The 20,057-nt window shown below is 38.9% G+C and overlaps 1 protein-coding gene across 1 annotated transcript in view; it reads left to right on the forward strand.

Annotated features, from left to right (window-relative positions):
- The window catches only part of LOC120035736, a 106,010-nt gene extending 92,427 nt beyond the window's left edge, over window positions 1–13,583 (forward strand). The window contains exon 4 of the mRNA XM_038982297.1: window positions 13,155–13,583. Coding sequence (XP_038838225.1) covers window positions 13,155–13,177 — 23 coding nt within the window. The 3' untranslated portion in view covers window positions 13,178–13,583. The remainder of the gene's footprint in view (window positions 1–13,154) is intronic.
- The last annotated feature ends 6,474 nt before the right edge of the window (window positions 13,584–20,057 follow it).

Raw genomic sequence — 20,057 nt, forward strand, 5'->3', positions numbered from 1 at the left:
TATATTATGACAGACCAGCTAGATCTACTGTCTCAATTGTATTATGACAGACCAGGACAAAATCTGGAGAAAGATCTACTGTCTCTATTATTTTATGACAGACCAGCTAGATCTACTGTCTCTATTATATTATGACAGACCAGGACATAATCTGGAGAAAGATCTACTGTCTCTATTATATTATGACAGACCAGCTAGATCTACTGTCTCTATTATATTATGACAGACCAGCTAGATCGATTGTCTCTATTATATTATGAAAGACCAGCTAGATCTACTGTCTCTATTATATTATGACAGACCAGGACATAGTCTGTAGAAAGATCTACTGTCTCTATTATATTATGACAGACCAGGACATAATCTGGAGAAAGATCTACTGTCTCTATTATATTATGACAGACCAGCTAGATCTATTGTCTCTATTATATTATAACAGACCAGGACAAAATCTGGAGATAGATCTACTGTCTCTATTATATTATGACAGACCAGGACATAATCTAGAGAAAGATCTACTGTCTCTATTATATTATGACAGACCAGCTAGATCTATTGTATCTATTATATTATGACAGACCAGGACAAAATCTGGAGAAAGATCTACTGTCTCTATTATATTATGACAGACCAGCTAGATATACTGTCTCTATTATATTATGACAGACCAGCTAGATCGATTGTCTCTATTATATTATGAAAGACCAGCTAGATCTACTGTCTCTATTATATTATGACAGACCAGGACATACTCTGTAGTAAGGTCTACTGTTCTGTCTTATAGTGTGACAGACCAGGACATACTCTGTAGTAAGGTCTACTGTTCTGTCTTATAGTGTGACAGACCAGGACATACTCTGTAGTAAGGTCTACTGTCTCTATTATATTATGACAGACCAGCTATATCTACTGTCTCTATTATATTATGACAGACCAGGACATAATCTGGAGAAAGATCTACTGTCTCTATTATATTATGACAGACCAGCTAGATCTATTGTTTCTATTATATTATGACAGACCAGGACAAAATCTGGAGAAAGATCTACTGTCTCTATTATATTATGACAGACCAGCTAGATATACTGTCTCTATTATATTATGACAGACCAGGACATTATCTGGAGAAATATCTACTGTCTCTATTATATTATGACAGACCAGCTAGATCTACTGTCTCTATTATATTATGACAGACCAGCTATATCTACTGTCTCTATTATATTATGACAGACCAGGACATAATCTGGAGAAAGATCTACTGTCTCTATTATATTATGACAGACCAGCTACATCTACTGTCTGTATTATATTATGACAGACCAGGACATAATCTGGAGAAATATCTACTGTCTCTATTATATTATGAAAGACCAGCTAGATCTACTGTCTCTATTATATTATGACAGACCAGGATATAATCTGGAGAAAGATCTACTGTCTCTATTATATTATGACAGACCAGGACATAATCTGGAGAAAGATCTACTGTCTCTATTATATTATGACAGACCAGGACATAATCTGGAGAATGATCTACTGTCTCTATTATATTATGACAGACCAGCTAGATCTATTGTCTCTATTATATTATGACAGACCAGGACATAATCTGGAGAAAGATCTACTGTCTCTATTATATTATGACAGACTAGCTAGATCTACTGTCTCTATTATATTATGACAGACCAGGACATAATCTGGAGAAAGATCTACTGTCTCTATTATATTATGACAGACCAGGACATAATCTGGAGAAAGATATACTGTCTCTATTATATTATGACAGACCAGCTAGATATACTGTCTCTATTATATTATGACAGACCAGGACATAATCTGGAGAAAGATCTACTGTCTCTATTATATTATGACAGACCAGCTAGATATACTGTCTCTATTATATTATGACAGACCAGGACATTATCTGGAGAAATATCTACTGTCTCTATTATATTATGACAAACCAGCTAGATCTACTGTCTCTATTATATTATGACAGACCAGCTATATCTACTGTCTCTATTATATTATGACAGACCAGGACATAATCTGGAGAAAGATCTACTGTCTCTATTAAATTATGACAGACCAGCTACATCTACTGTCTCTATTATATTATGACAGACCAGCTACATCTACTGTCTCTATTATATTATGACAGACCAGGACATAATCTGGAGAAAGATCTACTGTCTCTATTATATTATGACAGACCAGCCACATCTACTGTCTGTATTATATTATGACAGACCAGGACATAATCTGGAGAAATATCTACTGTCTCTATTATATTATGAAAGACCAGCTAGATCTACTGTCTCTATTATATTATGACAGACCAGGATATAATCTGGAGAAAGATCTACTGTCTCTATTATATTATGACAGACCAGGACATAATCTGGAGAAAGATCTACTGTCTCTATTATATTATGACAGACCAGGACATAATCTGGAGAATGATCTACTGTCTCTATTATATTATGACAGACCAGCTAGATCTATTGTCTCTATTATATTATGACAGACCAGGACATAATCTGGAGAAAGATCTACTGTCTCTATTATATTATGACAGACTAGCTAGATCTACTGTCTCTGTTATATTATGACAGACCAGGACATAATCTGGAGAAAGATCTACTGTCTCTATTATATTATGACAGACCAGGACATAATCTGGAGAAAGATATACTGTCTCTATTATATTATGACAGACCAGCTAGATATACTGTCTCTATTATATTATGACAGACCAGGACATAATCTGGAGAAATATCTACTGTCTTTATTTTATTATGACAGACCAGCTAGATCTACTGTCTCTATTATATTATGACAGACCAGCTAGATCGATTGTCTCTATTATATTATGAAAGACCAGGACATAGTCTGTAGAAAGATCTACTGTCTCTATTATATTATGACAGACCAGGACATAATCTGGAGAAAGATCGACTGTCTCTATTATATTATGACAGACCATGACATAATCTGGAGAAAGATCTACTGACTCTATTATATTATGACAGACCAGGACATAATCTGGAGAAAGATCTACTGTCTCTATTATATTATGACAGACCAGCTATATCTACTGTCTCTATTATATTATGACAGACCAGGACATAATCTGGAGAAAGATCTACTGTCTCTATTATATTATGACAGACCAGCTAGATCTATTGTATCTATTATATTATGACAGACCAGGACAAAATCTGGAGAAAGGTCTACTGTCTCTATTATATTATGACAGACCAGCTAGATATACTGTCTCTATTATATTATGACAGACCAGGACATAATCTGGAGAAATATCTACTGTCTCTATTATGTTATGACAGACCAGCTAGATCTACTGTCTCTATTATATTATGACAGACCAGCTATATCTACTGTCTCTATTATATTATGACAGACCAGGACATAATATGGAGAAAGATCTACTGTCTCTATTTTATTATGACAGACCAGCTACATCTACTGTCTCTATTATATTATGACAGACCAGCTACATCTACTGTCTCTATTATATTATGACAGACCAGGACATAATCTGGAGAAAGATCTACTGTCTCTATTATATTATGACAGACCAGGTCATAATCTGGAGAAAGATCTACTGTCTCTATTATATTATGACAGACCAGCTAGATCTACTGTCTCTATTATATTATGACAGACCAGGACTTAATCTGGAGAAAGATCTATTGTCTCTATTATATTATGACAGACCAGGACATAATCTGGAGAAAGATCTACTGTCTCTATTATATTATGACAGACAAGCTATATCTACTGTCTCTATTATATTATGACAGACCAGGACATAATCTGGAGAAAGATCTACTGTCTCTATTATATTATGACAGACTAGCTACATCTACTGTCTCTATTATATTATGACAGACCAGCTACATCTACTGTCTCTATTATATTATGACAGACCAGCTACATCTACTGTCTCTATTATATTATGACAGACTAGCTAGATCTACTGTCTCTATTATATTATGACAGACCAGGACATAATCTGGAGAAATATCTACTGTCTCTAGTATATTATGACAGACCAGCTAGATCTATTGTCTCTATTATATTATAACAGACCAGGACAAAATCTGGAGAAAGATCTACTGTCTCTATTATATTATGACAGACCAGGACATAATCTAGAGAAAGATCTATTGTCTCTATTATATTATGACAGACCAGCTAGATCTATTGTATCTATTATATTATGACAGACCAGGACAAAATCTGGAGAAAGATCTACTGTCTCTCTTATATTATGACAGACCAGCTAGATATACTGTCTCTATTATATTATGACAGACCAGGACATAATCTGGAGAAAGATCTACTGTCTCTATTATATTATGACAGACCAGCTAGATCTACTGTCTCTATTATTTTATGACAGACCAGCTAGATCGATTGTCTCTATTATATTATGAAATACCAGCTAGATCTACTGTCTCTATTATATTATGACAGACCAGGACATAGTCTGTAGAAAGATCTACTGTCTCTATTATATTATGACAGACCAGGACATAATCTGGAGAAAGATCTACTGTCTCTATTATATTATGACCAGCTAGATCGATTGTCTCTATTATATTATGAAAGACCAGCTAGATCTACTGTCTCTATTATATTATGACAGACCAGGACATAATCTGGAGAAAGATCTACTGTCTCTATTATATTATCTCTATTACAGTAGACCATGACATAATCTGGAGAAAGATCTACAGTCTCTATTATATTATGACAGACCAGCTAGATCTATTGTCTCTATTATATTATGACAGACCAGCTACATCTACTGTCTCTATTATATTATGACAGACCAGGACATAATCTGGAGAAAGATCTACTGTCTCTATTATATTATGACAGACCAGGACATAATCTGGAGAAATATCTACTGTCTCTATTATATTATGACAGACCAGCTAGATCTACTGTCTCTATTATATTATGACAGGCCAGCTAGATCTACTGTCTCTATTATATTATGACAGACCAGGACTTAATCTGGAGAAAGATCTACTGTCTCTACATTTCACCAAACAAAATGCATATTTTCTCCTGAAAAGGTAGTTCAAGAATTGCTTAAATTCTTAATTATAATATGAAATGATTTTTTTTATTACATTTGAGGAGATAAAAACCTCTGAGTCCTATTTGGAGAAGGAAGTCCTGCTAATTCTATACTCACCTGAACCAAAGTGCTTACATAGCGTTTCTTCTCTGATCCTCCATGTTTTTCTATGACGTCCTGTCTCTACACACTGAGAAAAAAGCATTCCAAAAGGTTTTTCCTTCAAAGGAGAACCCTTGTAGAAATGTGTGAAAATGGAATTTGTCCCAATAATTACAGAGGACACTGCATACCACAATATCTATGAACTACCCTAAACTACCTCCTACATACCGCACACTGACCCTACCTACCCTTCAATGTCCCAATAATTACAGAGGACACTGTATATTGGGGCGGCAGGTAGCCTAGTGGTTAGGATAGTATCCTCCCCTCATCACTAGGTTAACCAGCTAGAGAATAGCCTTTCTCTGCTGTGTTTCAGTATCTCTGTTAGAATATTTTATAATTTACTTTAGACAATGAAACTCTCTCTCTCTCTCGCTCTCTCTCTCTCTTTCTCTCTCTCTCTCTCTCTCTCTCGCTCTCTCTCTTATCCAGCCTCTCTGAGTGTCAATCCTGAAAGATGTCAGTTCTTTGAATATGAGTCTGTCTCTCTGAGCTGTGAGGTTCAGGGGAACTCTGCTGGATGGAGACTGAAGAGATACACAGTCTCTGGGGAGCGTTCAGATTGTGGAAGAAAATGGGGAAAACAACAAGGGTCTTCATGTATCGTGTCACTAATACCATCACACAGTGGAGTGTACTGGTGTGAGTCTGGGTCTGGAGAACACAGCAATGCTGTCAACATCACAGTACATGGTATGTCCCAAAACACCATCTACCAACAATATAGTGTTTAGTGGTTCATCTGGATTCAGACAGCTGATGTTATGATGTTTATATATGATGTTTATATATAATATACAGCTGGAGCTGTGATCCTGGAGAGACCTGTTTATATATTATATACAGCTGGAGCTGTGATCCTGGAGAGACCTGTTTATATATGATGTTTATATATTATATACAGCTGGAGCTGTGTTCCTGGAGAGACCTGTTTATATATGATGTTTATATATTATATACAGCTGGAGCTGTGATCCTGGAGAGACCTGTTTATATATTATTTACAGCTGGAGCTGTGATCCTGGAGAGACCTGTTTATATATTATATACAGCTGGAGCTGTGATCCTAGAGAGACCTGTTTATATATGATGTTTATATATTATATACAGCTGGAGCTGTGTTCCTGGAGAGACCTGTTTATATATGATGTTTATATATTATATACAGCTGGAGCTGTGATCCTGGAGAGGCCTGTTTATATATTATATACAGCTGGAGCTGTGATCCTGGAGAGACCTGTTTATATATGATGTTTATATATTATATACAGCTGGAGCTGTGATCCTGGAGAGACCTGTTTATATATTATATACAGCTGGAGCTGTGATCCTGGAGAAACCTGTTTATATATTATATACAGCTGGAGCTGTGATCCTGGAGAGACCTGTTTATATATGATGTTTATATATTATATACAGCTGGAGCTGTGATCCTGGAGAGACCTGTTTATATATGATGTTTATTTCACCGTGGGTATGAGGTGCCTCTCCTTGTATGCATCTCTGTTTCGACGCCAAACATGCCGAAGCTGTATCTGACCGAAACGTTACATTTTGGTCTCATCTGACCAGAGCGCCTTCTTCCAATCATAATTTAAATTACGTTTTGCCTCCAAGCGCTTCCGTCTTGGGGTCATTAACCTTTCTATGACACACGTTCCGCTAGCGGAACCCCCCCACAACATTCCGCTGAAAAGGCAGCGCGGGAAATTCAAAAATATTTTTTTGAAATATTTAACTTTCACTCATTAAGAACCAGTGTATCTTTCATTTGCCATACAACAAGTATTTTTATGTAAAGTTTATGATGAGTTCTTTGGTCAGATTAGGTGAGTGTCCAAAATATCTCTGGAGATTCTGGTGAATCGATGCTACGTATTCACAATGTATAATCAGGATTTGTAGCTCTAAATATGCACATTTTCGAACAAAACATAATTGTATTATACATAATCAAAAATAAGTGGAAATAGCGCCCTCTATCGCGAACTGCAACCGCTGTGTTAGATTTTAAAAAATAACTTTAACTTTTTAGCATATTTAAATAACTTTAGCATAACATACAGATTGCATTATTGCGAGACAGCGCTCACCAAAACGGCGGAGAATACGACTCAACATTTTACACAGAAATACGAAATAACATCATAAATGTTTTCTTACTTTTGTTGAGCTTCCATCAGAATGTTGTACAAGGAGTCCTTGGTCCAGAATAAATCGTTGTTTGGTTTTAGAATGTCCATTTCTTCTGACGAATAAGCAACCTAAGCTAGCCATGTGGCGCGAACATGCCCATCTTCTCTTGACGCAAAGAACGGAAAATTCCAAAAGTTCCAATAAACGTTGAATAAACTGATAAAACTCGGTTGAAAAAACGTACTTTATGATGTTATTATCACATGTATCAAATACAATCAGAGCCGGAGATATTCGCCGTGTATACGTAACGCTTTTCAGAAGCCAATGTCGAGCTCCGCCGCGGCGCGCATTGGTAGACAAAGAAAATTCCGGACCTGCCACTCCAAAAGCTCTTGTTCGGCCTCAGATCAAGCTAGACACCCCATTCCACCTTCCACTGCCTGTTGACATCTAGTGGAAGGCGTATGAAGTGCCTGCATATCGATAAATATAAGGCAATTGAATAGGCAGGCCCTGAAACAGAGCCTCGTTTTCAGATTTTTCACTTCCTGCATGGAAGTTAGCTGCAAAATGAGTTCTATTTTACTCACAGACATAATTCAAACAGTTTTAGAAACTTCTGAGTGTTTTCTATCCAATAGTAATAATAATATGCATATTGTATGATCTAGAAAAGAGTACGAGGCCGTTTCATTTGGACACGATTTTTTCCAAAGTGAAACAGCGCCCCCCTATTGACAAGAAGTTAATCTACCCATCATGTCCGATTTAAAAAATGCTTTTCAGCGAAAACACAACATATGATTGTTAGATCACCACCAAGTTCAAAAAACACACAGCCGTTTTCCCAGCAAAAGATAGTAATCACAAAAAGCAGAAATAGAGATAAAATTAATCACTAACCTTTGATGATCTTCATCAGATGACACTCATAGGACATCATGTTACACAATACATTTATGTTTTGTTCGATAATGTGCATATTTATATCCACAAATCTCGGTTTACATTGGCGCCATGTTCAGAAATGCCTCCAAAATATCCGGAGAAATTGCAGAGAGCCATGTCAAATAACAGAAATACTCATCATAAACTTTGATGAAAGATACATGTTTTACAAATAATTAAAGATACACTTGTTCTTAATGCAACCGCTGTGTTAGATTTCAAAAAAACTTTACGTAAAAAGCACACCATGCAATAATCTGAGACGGCGCTCAAACAAAACAACATTTCTCCGCCATGTTGGAGTCAACAGAAATACGAAATTACATCATAAATATTCCCTTACCTTTGATCATCTTCATCAGAATGCACTCCCAGGAATCCTAGTTTCACAATAAATCGTTGTTTTGTTCGATAATGTCCATTACTTATGTCTAAGTAGCTACTTTTGCTAGCATGTTTAGTGCACATGTCCAAACACTCGCGCAAATGCAGGCGATCTCGGACGAAAACTTCAAAAAGTTATTTAACAGGTCGAATAAACTGGTCAAACTAAGTAGAGAATCAATCTTCAGGATGTTGTTATCATATATATCCAATAACGTTCCAACCGGAGCATTCCTTCATGTCTGTAGAAGTTATGGAACGCAAGGCAATATCATGAGGAAAGCGCATGACCAGGAACTGGCATTCTGCCAGACAAATGACTGAAACACCTCTCATCTGGCCCCACATCACACTAGAGGCTTCATTCCACGTTCTACAGACTGTTGACATCTAGTGGAAGATGTAGGAAGTGCAAACAGATCCATATCTTACAGGGAATTGAATCGGCGATGAGATGAACATTGACCAGTCTCAGAATTCTCACTTCCTGTTTGGATTTTTTCTCAGGTTTTTGCCTGCCATATGAGTTCTGTTATACTCACAGACATCATTCAAACAGTTTTAGAAACTTCAGAGTGTTTTATATACAATAGTAATAATAATAATAATATATTAGCATCTGGGACAGAGTAGGAGGCAGCTCAACTTGGGCACGCTATTCATCCAAAGTGAAAATGCTGCCCCCTATCCCTAAAAAGTTAAGTGCTTTCTTCTGGCAACCCCTCCAAAGAGCCTGTGGATGTGGAGGTGGCGTCTGATGGTGCTTTTTGAACCCTGGTGACCCCAAGACGCCATCAAGGCCTGCAATTCTTTCACAGTGATTCTTGGGGATTTTGTTGCTTCTCTCACGATCTTCCTCCCTATCCTGGGGGGCAAAATGCATTTGCGTCCGATACACGTGACGTTTTCAACTGTTCCACATCTTTTAAATTTGTATAATTGCCCTGCTCAATGGTATATTAAATTGTTTGTGGATCTTCTTGTAGCCATTATCAGATTTATGAAGGTCTACGACCATCTGTCTCTTTAGAACTGCCAGTTCTTTTCTTTTCTTCATGGTGTTGGATGACAAAGGGATATTGCATGTGTGTTACCTCATTTTTATACCCTAGTGAAACAGGAAGTGATGTAATGGCTCAATATAGTTCCTTAACACTTAGATAACATTAAATAAGTTTATGTAATTTAATTCCTGGTTTAATGTTGGTAGATGTTATTTACAATAATATTTAAGGGTGCCATTAATTGTGAAACCTTGATTTGGAGTACATTGATTTTTAATCAAATCAATAAATGATTTTGTTGGGTTCCATTGAAACATTAATAAAGTACAGTATTTTTCACATGTTGGTATTTTGAGTTTGTCTCTATAATTATATTGTTTATATTTTTTTAAGTATGGTTTGTGCATTGCCAGTCAGGGGTGCACGTCATTTTGGAGCCCACTGTACATGGGGGTGCCAGTACAGAGTCAATGTGCGGGGGCACCAGTTAGTTGAGGTAGTATGTACATGTAGGTAGCGTTATTAAAGAGACTATGCATAGATAACAGCAGAGAGTGGCAGTGGTGAGGGGAGGTAGCTGGGGGGGGGGGGGGGGATGCAAATAGTCTGGGTAGCCATTTGACTAGATGTTCAGGAGTCTTCAGGCTTGGGGGTAGAAGCTGTTTAGAAGCATCTTGGATCTAGACTTGGCGCTCCGGTACCACTTGCCGTGCGGTAGCAGAGAGAACAGTCTATGACTAGGGTGGCTGGAGTCTTTGACAATTTTTAGGGCCTTCCTCTGACACCACCTAGTAGAGAGGTCCTGGATGGCAGGAAGCTTTGCCCCAGCAATGTACTGGGCCGTACACACTACCCTCTGTAGTGCCTTGTGGTCGGAGGCCGAGCAGTTGTCATACCAGGCAGTGATGCAACCAGTCAGGATGCTCTCAATGTAGAACCTTTTGAGGATCTGAGGACCCATGCCAAATATTTTCAATCTCCAGTATAAATATACTGCACATTTTACATTTATGAACACAATTATGAATCTATGTGTGTGTGTGTGTGTGTGTGTGTGTGTGTGTGTGTGTGTGTGTGTGTGTGTGTGTGTGTGTGTGTGTGTGTGTGTGTGTGTGTGTGTGTGTGTGTGTGTGTGTGTGTGTGTATATATGTGTATGTCTGTGTATATGGGTGTGTATTTTCATGTCTCTCTCAGCACCATCTCCAGTGTTGTCCATGACTCTACCCAGGCTGCTGTGTAGTCTACTGGTGGGGTCCCCCTACCCATTCCATCTCCAGCAGTCCCAGTGTTGTCCATGTCTCTTCCCAGGCTGCTGTGTAGTCTACTGGTGGGGTCCCCCTACCCATTCCATCTCCAGCAGTCCCAGTGTTGTCCATGTCTCTAACCAGGCTGCTGTGTAGTCTACTGGTGGGGTCTCCCTACCTGCTGGTGACCATCATACTGCTGGTGAAATGCTGCAGGAGCAGGGCTCAAGGTGAGAACCTGAGTTTATACAGGATCACCTCATTCCAACAGAATACCTGTTGTAAATCAGAATAATATCAAAAATACTCACAATTCTGCAGTAGTTCTGACTGAGTTATGTTGTAAAGTGCTGATAACTGTAGCTCTGATTGAACCATGTTGTAAAGTGTTGATAACTGTATCTCTGATTGAACCATGTTGTAAAGTGTTGATAACTGTATCTCTGATTGAACCATGTTGTAAAGTGTTGATAACTGTAGCTCTGATTGAACCATGTTGTAAAGTGTTGATAACTGTACCTCTGATTGAACCATGTTGTAAAGTGTTGATAACTGTCTGTTTAGGGGAAACCAGATTACCCAGGAAGACACACCAAGACCAATTAGGTGAGTTTCTACCTTACATCAGAACAGCTGCAGTGGCACAATATGGTATTCTGAACACAGTGTGTACTATATTATGTACCTCTTAGTAGAAGTAGAAAGTAGGATGGATTAACTACCACAATATGTAAGGGAACTGATATGAACTGATACGTGATAAGGTGTAAATAGCCATGGTATTGAAAAAGAGTAAATACCCTGCGTATTGGTGCGAAGTAAATATCCTGGGTATTGAAAAGGAGTAAATATCCTGGGTATTGATAAGAAGTAAATATCCTGGGTATTGATGAGAAGTAAATAGCCCACATACCGATAAGAAGTAAATATTCAAGGTAGTGATAAGGAGTAAATATCTCAGGTATTGCTAAGGAGTAAATTGCCACGTACTGATAATAAGTAAATAGCCCTGGTATTGATAATGAGTAAAAAGTCCTGGTATTGATATGGAAAAGCTGCACATAAGGAGTAAATAGCCCTGGTTTTGATGAGGGAGAGCTGGACATAAGGAGTGAATAGCACTGGTATATATATGGAGTAAATAGCCCTGGTATTGATATGGAGTAAATAGCCCTAGTATTGGTATGGAGTAAATAGCCCTGGTATTGATAAGGAGTAATAGCCCTGGTATTGATATGGAGTAAGTAGCCCTGGTATTGATATGGAGTAAATAGCCCTGGTATTGATATGGAGTAAATAGCCCTAGTATTGATATGGAGTAAATAGCCCTGGTATTGATGAGGGAGAGCTGGAGATAAGGAGTAAATATCCCTGGTATTGATGTGGAGTAAAAAAAAAATGGTATTGATATTGGAGAGCTGGACATATCAGTAAATAGCCCTGGTATTGATATGGAGTAAATAGCCCTGGTATTGATATGGAGTAAATAGCCCTGGTATTGATATGGAGTAAATAGCCCTGGTATTGATATGGAGTAAATAGCCCTGGTATTGATATGGAGTAAATAGCCCTGGTATTGATAAGGAGTAAATATCCCTGGTATCGATATGGAGTAATTAGCCCTGGTATTGATGTGGGAAAGCTTGACATAAGGAGTAAATTGCCCTGGTATTGATGAGTAAATGGCCCTGGTATTGATATGGAAGAGCTGGACATAAGGAGTAAATAGCCCTGGTATTGATGAGGGAGAGCTGGAGATAAGGAGTAAATATCCCTGGTATTGATGAAGAGTAAAAAAAACTGGTATTGATATTGGAGAGCTGGACATATCAGTAAATAGCCCTGGTATTGATATGGGAGAGCTGGATAGAAGGAGTAAATAGCCCTGGTATTGATATGGGAGAGCTGGACATATCAGTAAATAGCCCTGGTATTGATATGGGAGAGCTGGATATAAGGAGTAAATAGCCCTGGTATTGATATGGGAGATCTGGACATAAGCAGGAGCCTCATTGGAAGTAATTTGATAGGATTCTAATTAGCACAGTATTGACTAGTAAATCATCTGATCTGATTAACATTTCTAAGTGGTTCTGTATTGGATAAGTAAATACATGGCCACGCTGATGTACTACTTCTGTGTTGAACAGGTGATCATGTTGAAGAAGAGTGAGGCTGAGATCACCTGATCACCATAACAACCATCAGAATGGAACTCATGGAATTCTAATATAGAACTGTGAGTCACAATGCTGTATGTTGTTACATTGTAGCTCCACCTGCTGGAACAATAGTGGCATTTGATCAAATGTGATCTATTAACTGATACATGTATTATTCTGATTGGAATGTGTTTTAATATAATGTGTGTTGTATTATTCATTCAGCAGCTCTCCTTTAACATCAGTCATATACTGGTCATATACTGCATAGCATTATGGTTGATACATTGTAAATGCCTTAACTTTTCATGTCTATACAGATCAACTGATAGGTGTTGCCCTGATAGTCTCCCGGGTGGCGCAGTGGTCTAGGGCACTGCATCGCAGTGCTAGCTGCGCCACCAGAGTCTCTGGGTTCGCGCCCAGGCTGGGCTGGGTTCGCGCCCAGGCTCTGTCGCAGCCGGCCGCAACCGGGAGATCCGTGGGGCGACGCACAATTGGCATAGCGTCGTCCGGGTTAGGGAGGGTTTGGCTGGTAGGGAGGGTTTGGCCGGTAGGGATATCCTTGTCTCAGTATGTAAAAAAATGTAATAAAATGTATGCACTCTACTGTAAGTCGCTCTGGATAAGAGCGTCTGCTAAATGACTAAAATGTAAATGTAAAAAAATGTGTTGAGGTTCAGGCATTATTGTTACAGGTTCAGTATAATGTTATGCCGTTACATGTTACAGAGTTAGAAAACATACAGGACAGGATAATTCAATTATTATAATTATTTACTTTATTTTCCCATTTTGGTCTCTATAGTAGTTCATCATTATTTTATTTAAACATTAAACTAATGTAGTCCTATTGTTTTATTGTGTTTGCTTTGTGCAAAACCATTATTTTTCATTTAATCATCTAGCTAAGATATTGCTTTTGTCTTTGTATCATATAGAATTAAATAAATAATTTTCCTCAACCATGTAGCCTGTTTTTTCACCTGTTCTGAATGACATCAAAACAACTCAGTTCCCGTACAGCCCGCAGGGCCTTGAGTATCTTCTAAATGCTCCATTCCAGGTTCCCTTAACAGCCCCCAGAACCTTGAGTATCTTCTAAATACTCCAATCCAGGTTCCCCCTACAGCCCCCAGGACCTTGAGTATCTTCTAAATGCTCCATTCCAGGTTTCCCCTACATCCCCCAGGGCCTTGAGTATCTTCTAAATGTTCCAATCCAGGTTCCCCCTACATCCCCCAGGGCCTTGAGTATCTTCTAAATACTCCATTCCATGTTCCCCCTACAGCCCCCAGTCATTTCTGCCATACTGCTCACAACTATCTAGTCAACAACTGACGGTGAAAGTCACATTTATTTTATATGATCAATGTTCTTGGCACATCCCAAGTTGTTGTAAAATGAAATATTTACTACAACCTAGTTGTTGTCCAGTGGTGATTTTAGCAGTAAATCTTGGTGGGGCAAGGAATTTTTTTTAATCTTGATTCATGCCAACAAAGCCACTACACAACACAACACTAAACAATACATTAATTGCACTATAACGGTGACAAACGTTGCACACAAACTGTTAGGGCTACATAAAGCTGTCCCAACAGCAGAGCCTTCTTTTCAGCACCATGGAGTGAATCCTTACCACTGCTACCCCTGAGCCTCAGTGTAAGCGGGTGAGAGGCAATCCGTCATAGGCATAAGGGAACAATGAAAGCTCTTACTATATTTGATGATGGCATTTCTCTAAAACAGGCTATAGGCTACATGTGCACCACTAAGTCAGAACAGTAGGCTAAATTATGAGGGGGAAATAGACCAAATTATTTGGGTGAGGAACATGGGCTACTAACAGCTTACTACCCAACATACACGTAGGATTACTTTCTTAGCTACAGTATACAACATTCAAAACATTTTTGGAGGTGGCACGGCGGTCCTTCTTGTGGGCAAATTTTCTCATTAACTTTGTCATCAAAGTCTGTCCATCGAGAGCATCCTGACCGGTTGCATCACCGCCTGGTATGGCAGCTGATTGGCCTGCGACCACAAGGCATTACAGAGGGAAGTGCGTACGGCCCAGTACATCACTGGGTTCAAGCTTCCTGCCATCCAGGACCTATATACCAGCCGTTGTCAGAGGAAGGCCCAAAAAATGGTCAGAGACTCTAGTCATCAAGCCATAGACTGTTCACCCTGCTACCACACGGCAAGCAGTACCGGAGCGCCAAGTCTGGGTCCAAAAGGCTCCTTAACGTCTCTAGGATAGGGGGCAGCATTTTCACGTTTGGATGAAAAGCGTGCCCAGAGTAAACTGCCTCCTACTCAGTCAGGGACCTTCTTGCAGTTCCTATCGCTTCCACTGGATGTCAACAGTCTTTCGATATTGGTTGAGGTTTTTCCTCTGAGAAATGAAGAAGTAGCCATGTTCAGAATGAGGCTCCAGTGAAGTGTACTGTTTGTTAGAGGCGCGTTACCAGAAAGAATGCTACACATTGTTTTCCTCCGGTATTGAACACAGATCATCCCGTCTTCAATTTTATCAATTATTTACGTTAAAAATACCTAAAGTTGTATTACAAAAGTAGTTTGAAATCTTTGGACAAAGCTTACAGGTAACTTTTGAGATACGTTGTGCAAGTTGGAACCCGTGTTTTTCTGGATCAAACGCGCCAAATAAATGGACATTTTGGATATATATCGACGGAATTAATCGAACAAAAGGACCATTTGTGATGTTTATAGGACATATTGGAGTGCTAACAGAAGAAGCTCGTCAAAGGTAAGTCATGAATTATATCTATATTTCTGCATTTTGTGTCGCGCCGGGAGTGTTGAAATATGATGGTCTGTGATTGTTAGCTGGGGTGCTATCCTCAGATAATAGCATTGTTTGCTTTCGCCGTAAAGCATTTTTTAAATCTGACACGTTGGCTGGATTCACAACAAGTGTAGCTTAAATTTGGTATATTGAATGTGTGATTTCATTAAAGTTTAATTTTTATAGTAAATTATTTGAATTTGGCGCTCTGCATTTTCACTGGATGTTGGCCAGGTGGGAAGCTACCTGATCACATATCATGTCTGATCACATATCCCAGAGAGGTTAACAGCTTTTACCGCCAAGCTATAACACTGCTGAAAAATGTATAAAATGTCCACCCGGACAATTACATTTGTTTTTGCACTGCTGCTATTCACTGTTTATTACGTATGCATAGTCACTTTACCCCTACCTACATGTACAAATTACCTCGTCTAACCTGTATCCCCACATATTGACTTGGTAGCAGCACCACCTGTATATAGCCTCGTTATTGTTATGTAATTTTATTGTGTTACTTTATATTTTCTTTTTAACTTTAGATTATTTAGTAAATATTTTCTTAACTCTATTTCTTGAACTACATTGTTGGTTAGGGGCTTGTAAGTGAACTTTTCACGGTAAAGGTCTACACCTGTTGTATTCGGCACATGAAAAATACAACGTTATTTGATTTGATATCATGGCGTCAGAATTGGAGGTAGAGTAATCTGATCCTAGATCTGTGGTTTGGGACAACTTCTATTTAAAGTATCATCCATGACTGCAGCCAGGGAATGTAATAGATGTATCACAGTGTTCAGCATTACACCATTACAACACATGGAGCACTGCCATCTAGTGGACAGATCAGGATACAACACATGGAGCACTGCCATCTAGTGGACAGATCAGGATACATCACATGGAGCACTGCCATCTAGTGGACAGATGAGGATACAACACATGGAGCACTGCCATCTAGTGGACAAATCAGGATACAACACATGGAACACTGCCATCTAGTGGACAGATCAGGATACAACACATGGAGCACTGCCATCTAGTGGACAGATCAGGATACAACACATGGAGCACTGCCATCTACTGGACAGATCAGGATACAACACATGGAGCACTGCCATCTAGTGGTTAAATCAGGATACAACACATGGAACACTGCCATCTAGTGGACAGATCAGGATACAACACATGGAGCACTGCCATCTAGTGGACAAATCAGGATACAACACATGGAGCACTGCCCTCTATTGGACAGATCAGGATACAACACATGGAGCACTGCCATCTAGTGGACAGATCAGGATACAACACATGGAGCACTGCCATCTAGTGGACAAATCAGGATACAACACATGGAGCACTGCCATCTACTGGACAGATCAGGATACAACACATGGAGCACTGCCATCTAGTGGTTAAATCAGGATACAACACGTAGAACCTCCAGGTCTTGGAAGCTTTATTTGGTAAGATGGCAACCATACACTGGTGTTGCTCAAGATAAACACACACAATTACATTATAGAAATATCCTATTGGACATAAACAATTACAATATAAAACACATTGAAGCCTTTACAACATTCATCATGGACAGAACACTACAACTTTCCTTCTGTTAGTAGTAATGAAGCCTTTACGACATTCATCATGGACATAACACTACACCTTTCCTTCTGTTAGTAGTAATGAAGCCTTTACATCATTCATCATGGACATAACACTACACCTTTCCTTCTGTTAGTAGTAATGAAGCCTTTACATCATTCATCATGGACATAACACTACAACTTTCCTTCTGTTAGTAGTAATGAAGCCTTTACAACTGATACTGTCAGCTGGTTCCAGTCAGTGGTGTCTGGATGTTTTCATGATAAACTAACTCTTGTTGTTGATAGTTCCAGTCAGTGGTGTCTGTATGTTCTCATGATAAACTAACTCTTGTTGTTGATAGTTCCAGTCAGTGGTGTCTGTATGTTTTCATGATAAACTAACTCTTGTTGTTGATAGTTCCAGTCAGTGGTGTCTGTATGTTCTCATGATAAACTAACTCTTGTTGTTGATAGTTCCAGTCAGTGGTGTCTGTATGTTCTCATGATAAACTAACTCTTGTTGTTGATAGTTCCAGTCAGTGGTGTCTGTATGTTCTCATGATAAACTAACTCTTGTTGTTGATAGTTCCAGTCAGTGGTGTCTGTATGTTTTCATGATAAACTAACTCTTGTTGTTGATAGTTCCAGTCAGTGGTGTCTGTATGTTCTCATGATAAACTAACTCTTGTTGTTGATAGTTCCAGTCAGTGGTGTCTGTATGTTCTCATGATAAACTAACTCTTGTTGTTGATAGTTCCAGTCAGTGGTGTCTGTATGTTCTCATGATAAACTAACTCTTGTTGTTGATAGTTCCAGTCAGTGGTGTCTGTACGTTCTCATGATAAACTAACTCTTGTTGTTGATAGTTCCAGTCAGTGGTGTCTGTATGTTCTCATGATAAACTAACTCTTGTTGTTGATAGTTCCAGTCAGTGGTGTCTGTATGATCTCATGATAAACTAACTCTTGTTGTTGATAGTTCCAGTCAGTGGTGTCTGTATGTTCTCATGATAAACTAACTCTTGTTGTTGATAGTTCCAGTCAGTGGTGTCTGTACGTTCTCATGATAAACTAACTCTTGTTGTTGATAGTTCCAGTCAGTGGTGTCTGTATGTTCTCATGATAAACTAACTCTTGTTGTTGATAGTCCCAGTCAGTGGTGTCTGTATGTTCTCATGATAAACTAACTCTTGTTGTTGATAGTTCCAGTCAGTGGTGTCTGTATGTTCTCATGATAAACTAACTCTTGTTGTTGATAGTTCCAGTCAGTGGTGTCTGTATGTTCTCATGATAAACTAACTCTTGTTGTTGATAGTTCCAGTCAGTGGTGTCTGTATGTTCTCATGATAAACTAACTCTTGTTGTTGATAGTTCCAGTCAGTGGTGTCTGTATGTTCTCATGATAAACTAACTCTTATTGTTGATAGTTCCAGTCAGTGGTGTCTGTATGTTCTCATGATAAACTATCTCTTGTTGTTGATAGTTCCAGTCAGTGGTGTCTGTATGTTCTCATGATAAACTAACTCTTGTTGTTGATAGTTCCAGTCAGTGGTGTCTGTATGTTCCCATGATAAACTAACTCTTGTTGTTGATAGTTCCAGTCAGTGGTGTCTGTATGTTCTCATGATAAACTGACTCTAACTCTGTTGATGGAGGTCAAGGCTGCAGCGTCTAAAGAGAAGTACATGATAAACTGCCTCTAACTCTGTTGTGGAAACTTCACACCTCTCTGTTGCTGATGCTGTTGATGGCGGTCAAGGCTGCAGCGTCTAAAGATACGTGTGTTGGTGTGAAAAGAGAAGGATTGCATACAGAATACGTAGGTTCCCATGGAGACTAAAATAGACCCTGAAAACAACAAAGAAATGGGGGGGGGGGGCAGAAAGGTGTGTGTGTGTGTGTGTGTGTGTGTGTGTGTGTGTGTGTGTGTGTGTGTGTGTGTGTGTGTGTGTGTGTGTGTGTGTGTGTGTGTGTGTGTGTGTGTGTGTGTGTGTGTTTGTTTGTTTCTCTGTCTGTGTGTGTGTGTGTGTGTGTGCGTCTGTTTCCGGTGTGGCTCAGTGGGTAGAGATTGGCCCTTGCAGTGCCAGGGTTGTGGGTTTTATTCCCACGGGGGACCAGTACAGGAAAAGTACAATCATGTATCAACTCACTACTGTAAGTTGCTCTGGACAAGAGATAAATGACCTAAAACTACATGTGAATTGTGTGACAGAGGAACAGAGGTGTTTAACAATGGGTGATGTTGTTCTCATACAGCTATAACCTCAAACAGACACAGATCTACTGCTCTGATAAGTCTATATATATATGTGTGGTGGTGTGGAGACAGCCTCTATTTTTACTAATGCTTTCAGTTGTAAGGACATTTGGCTTGGTGACTTTGGGTATTTTGAGAATCATGTTATACTGTTTAAATGTCAGCGACCAGAGCATAATGTTATACTGTTTAAATGTCAGCCACCAGACCAGAGCATCA

Source organism: Salvelinus namaycush, unplaced genomic scaffold (genome assembly GCF_016432855.1).
Source record: "Salvelinus namaycush isolate Seneca unplaced genomic scaffold, SaNama_1.0 Scaffold110, whole genome shotgun sequence".
NCBI classification, from domain to species: Eukaryota; Metazoa; Chordata; class Actinopteri; order Salmoniformes; family Salmonidae; genus Salvelinus; species Salvelinus namaycush.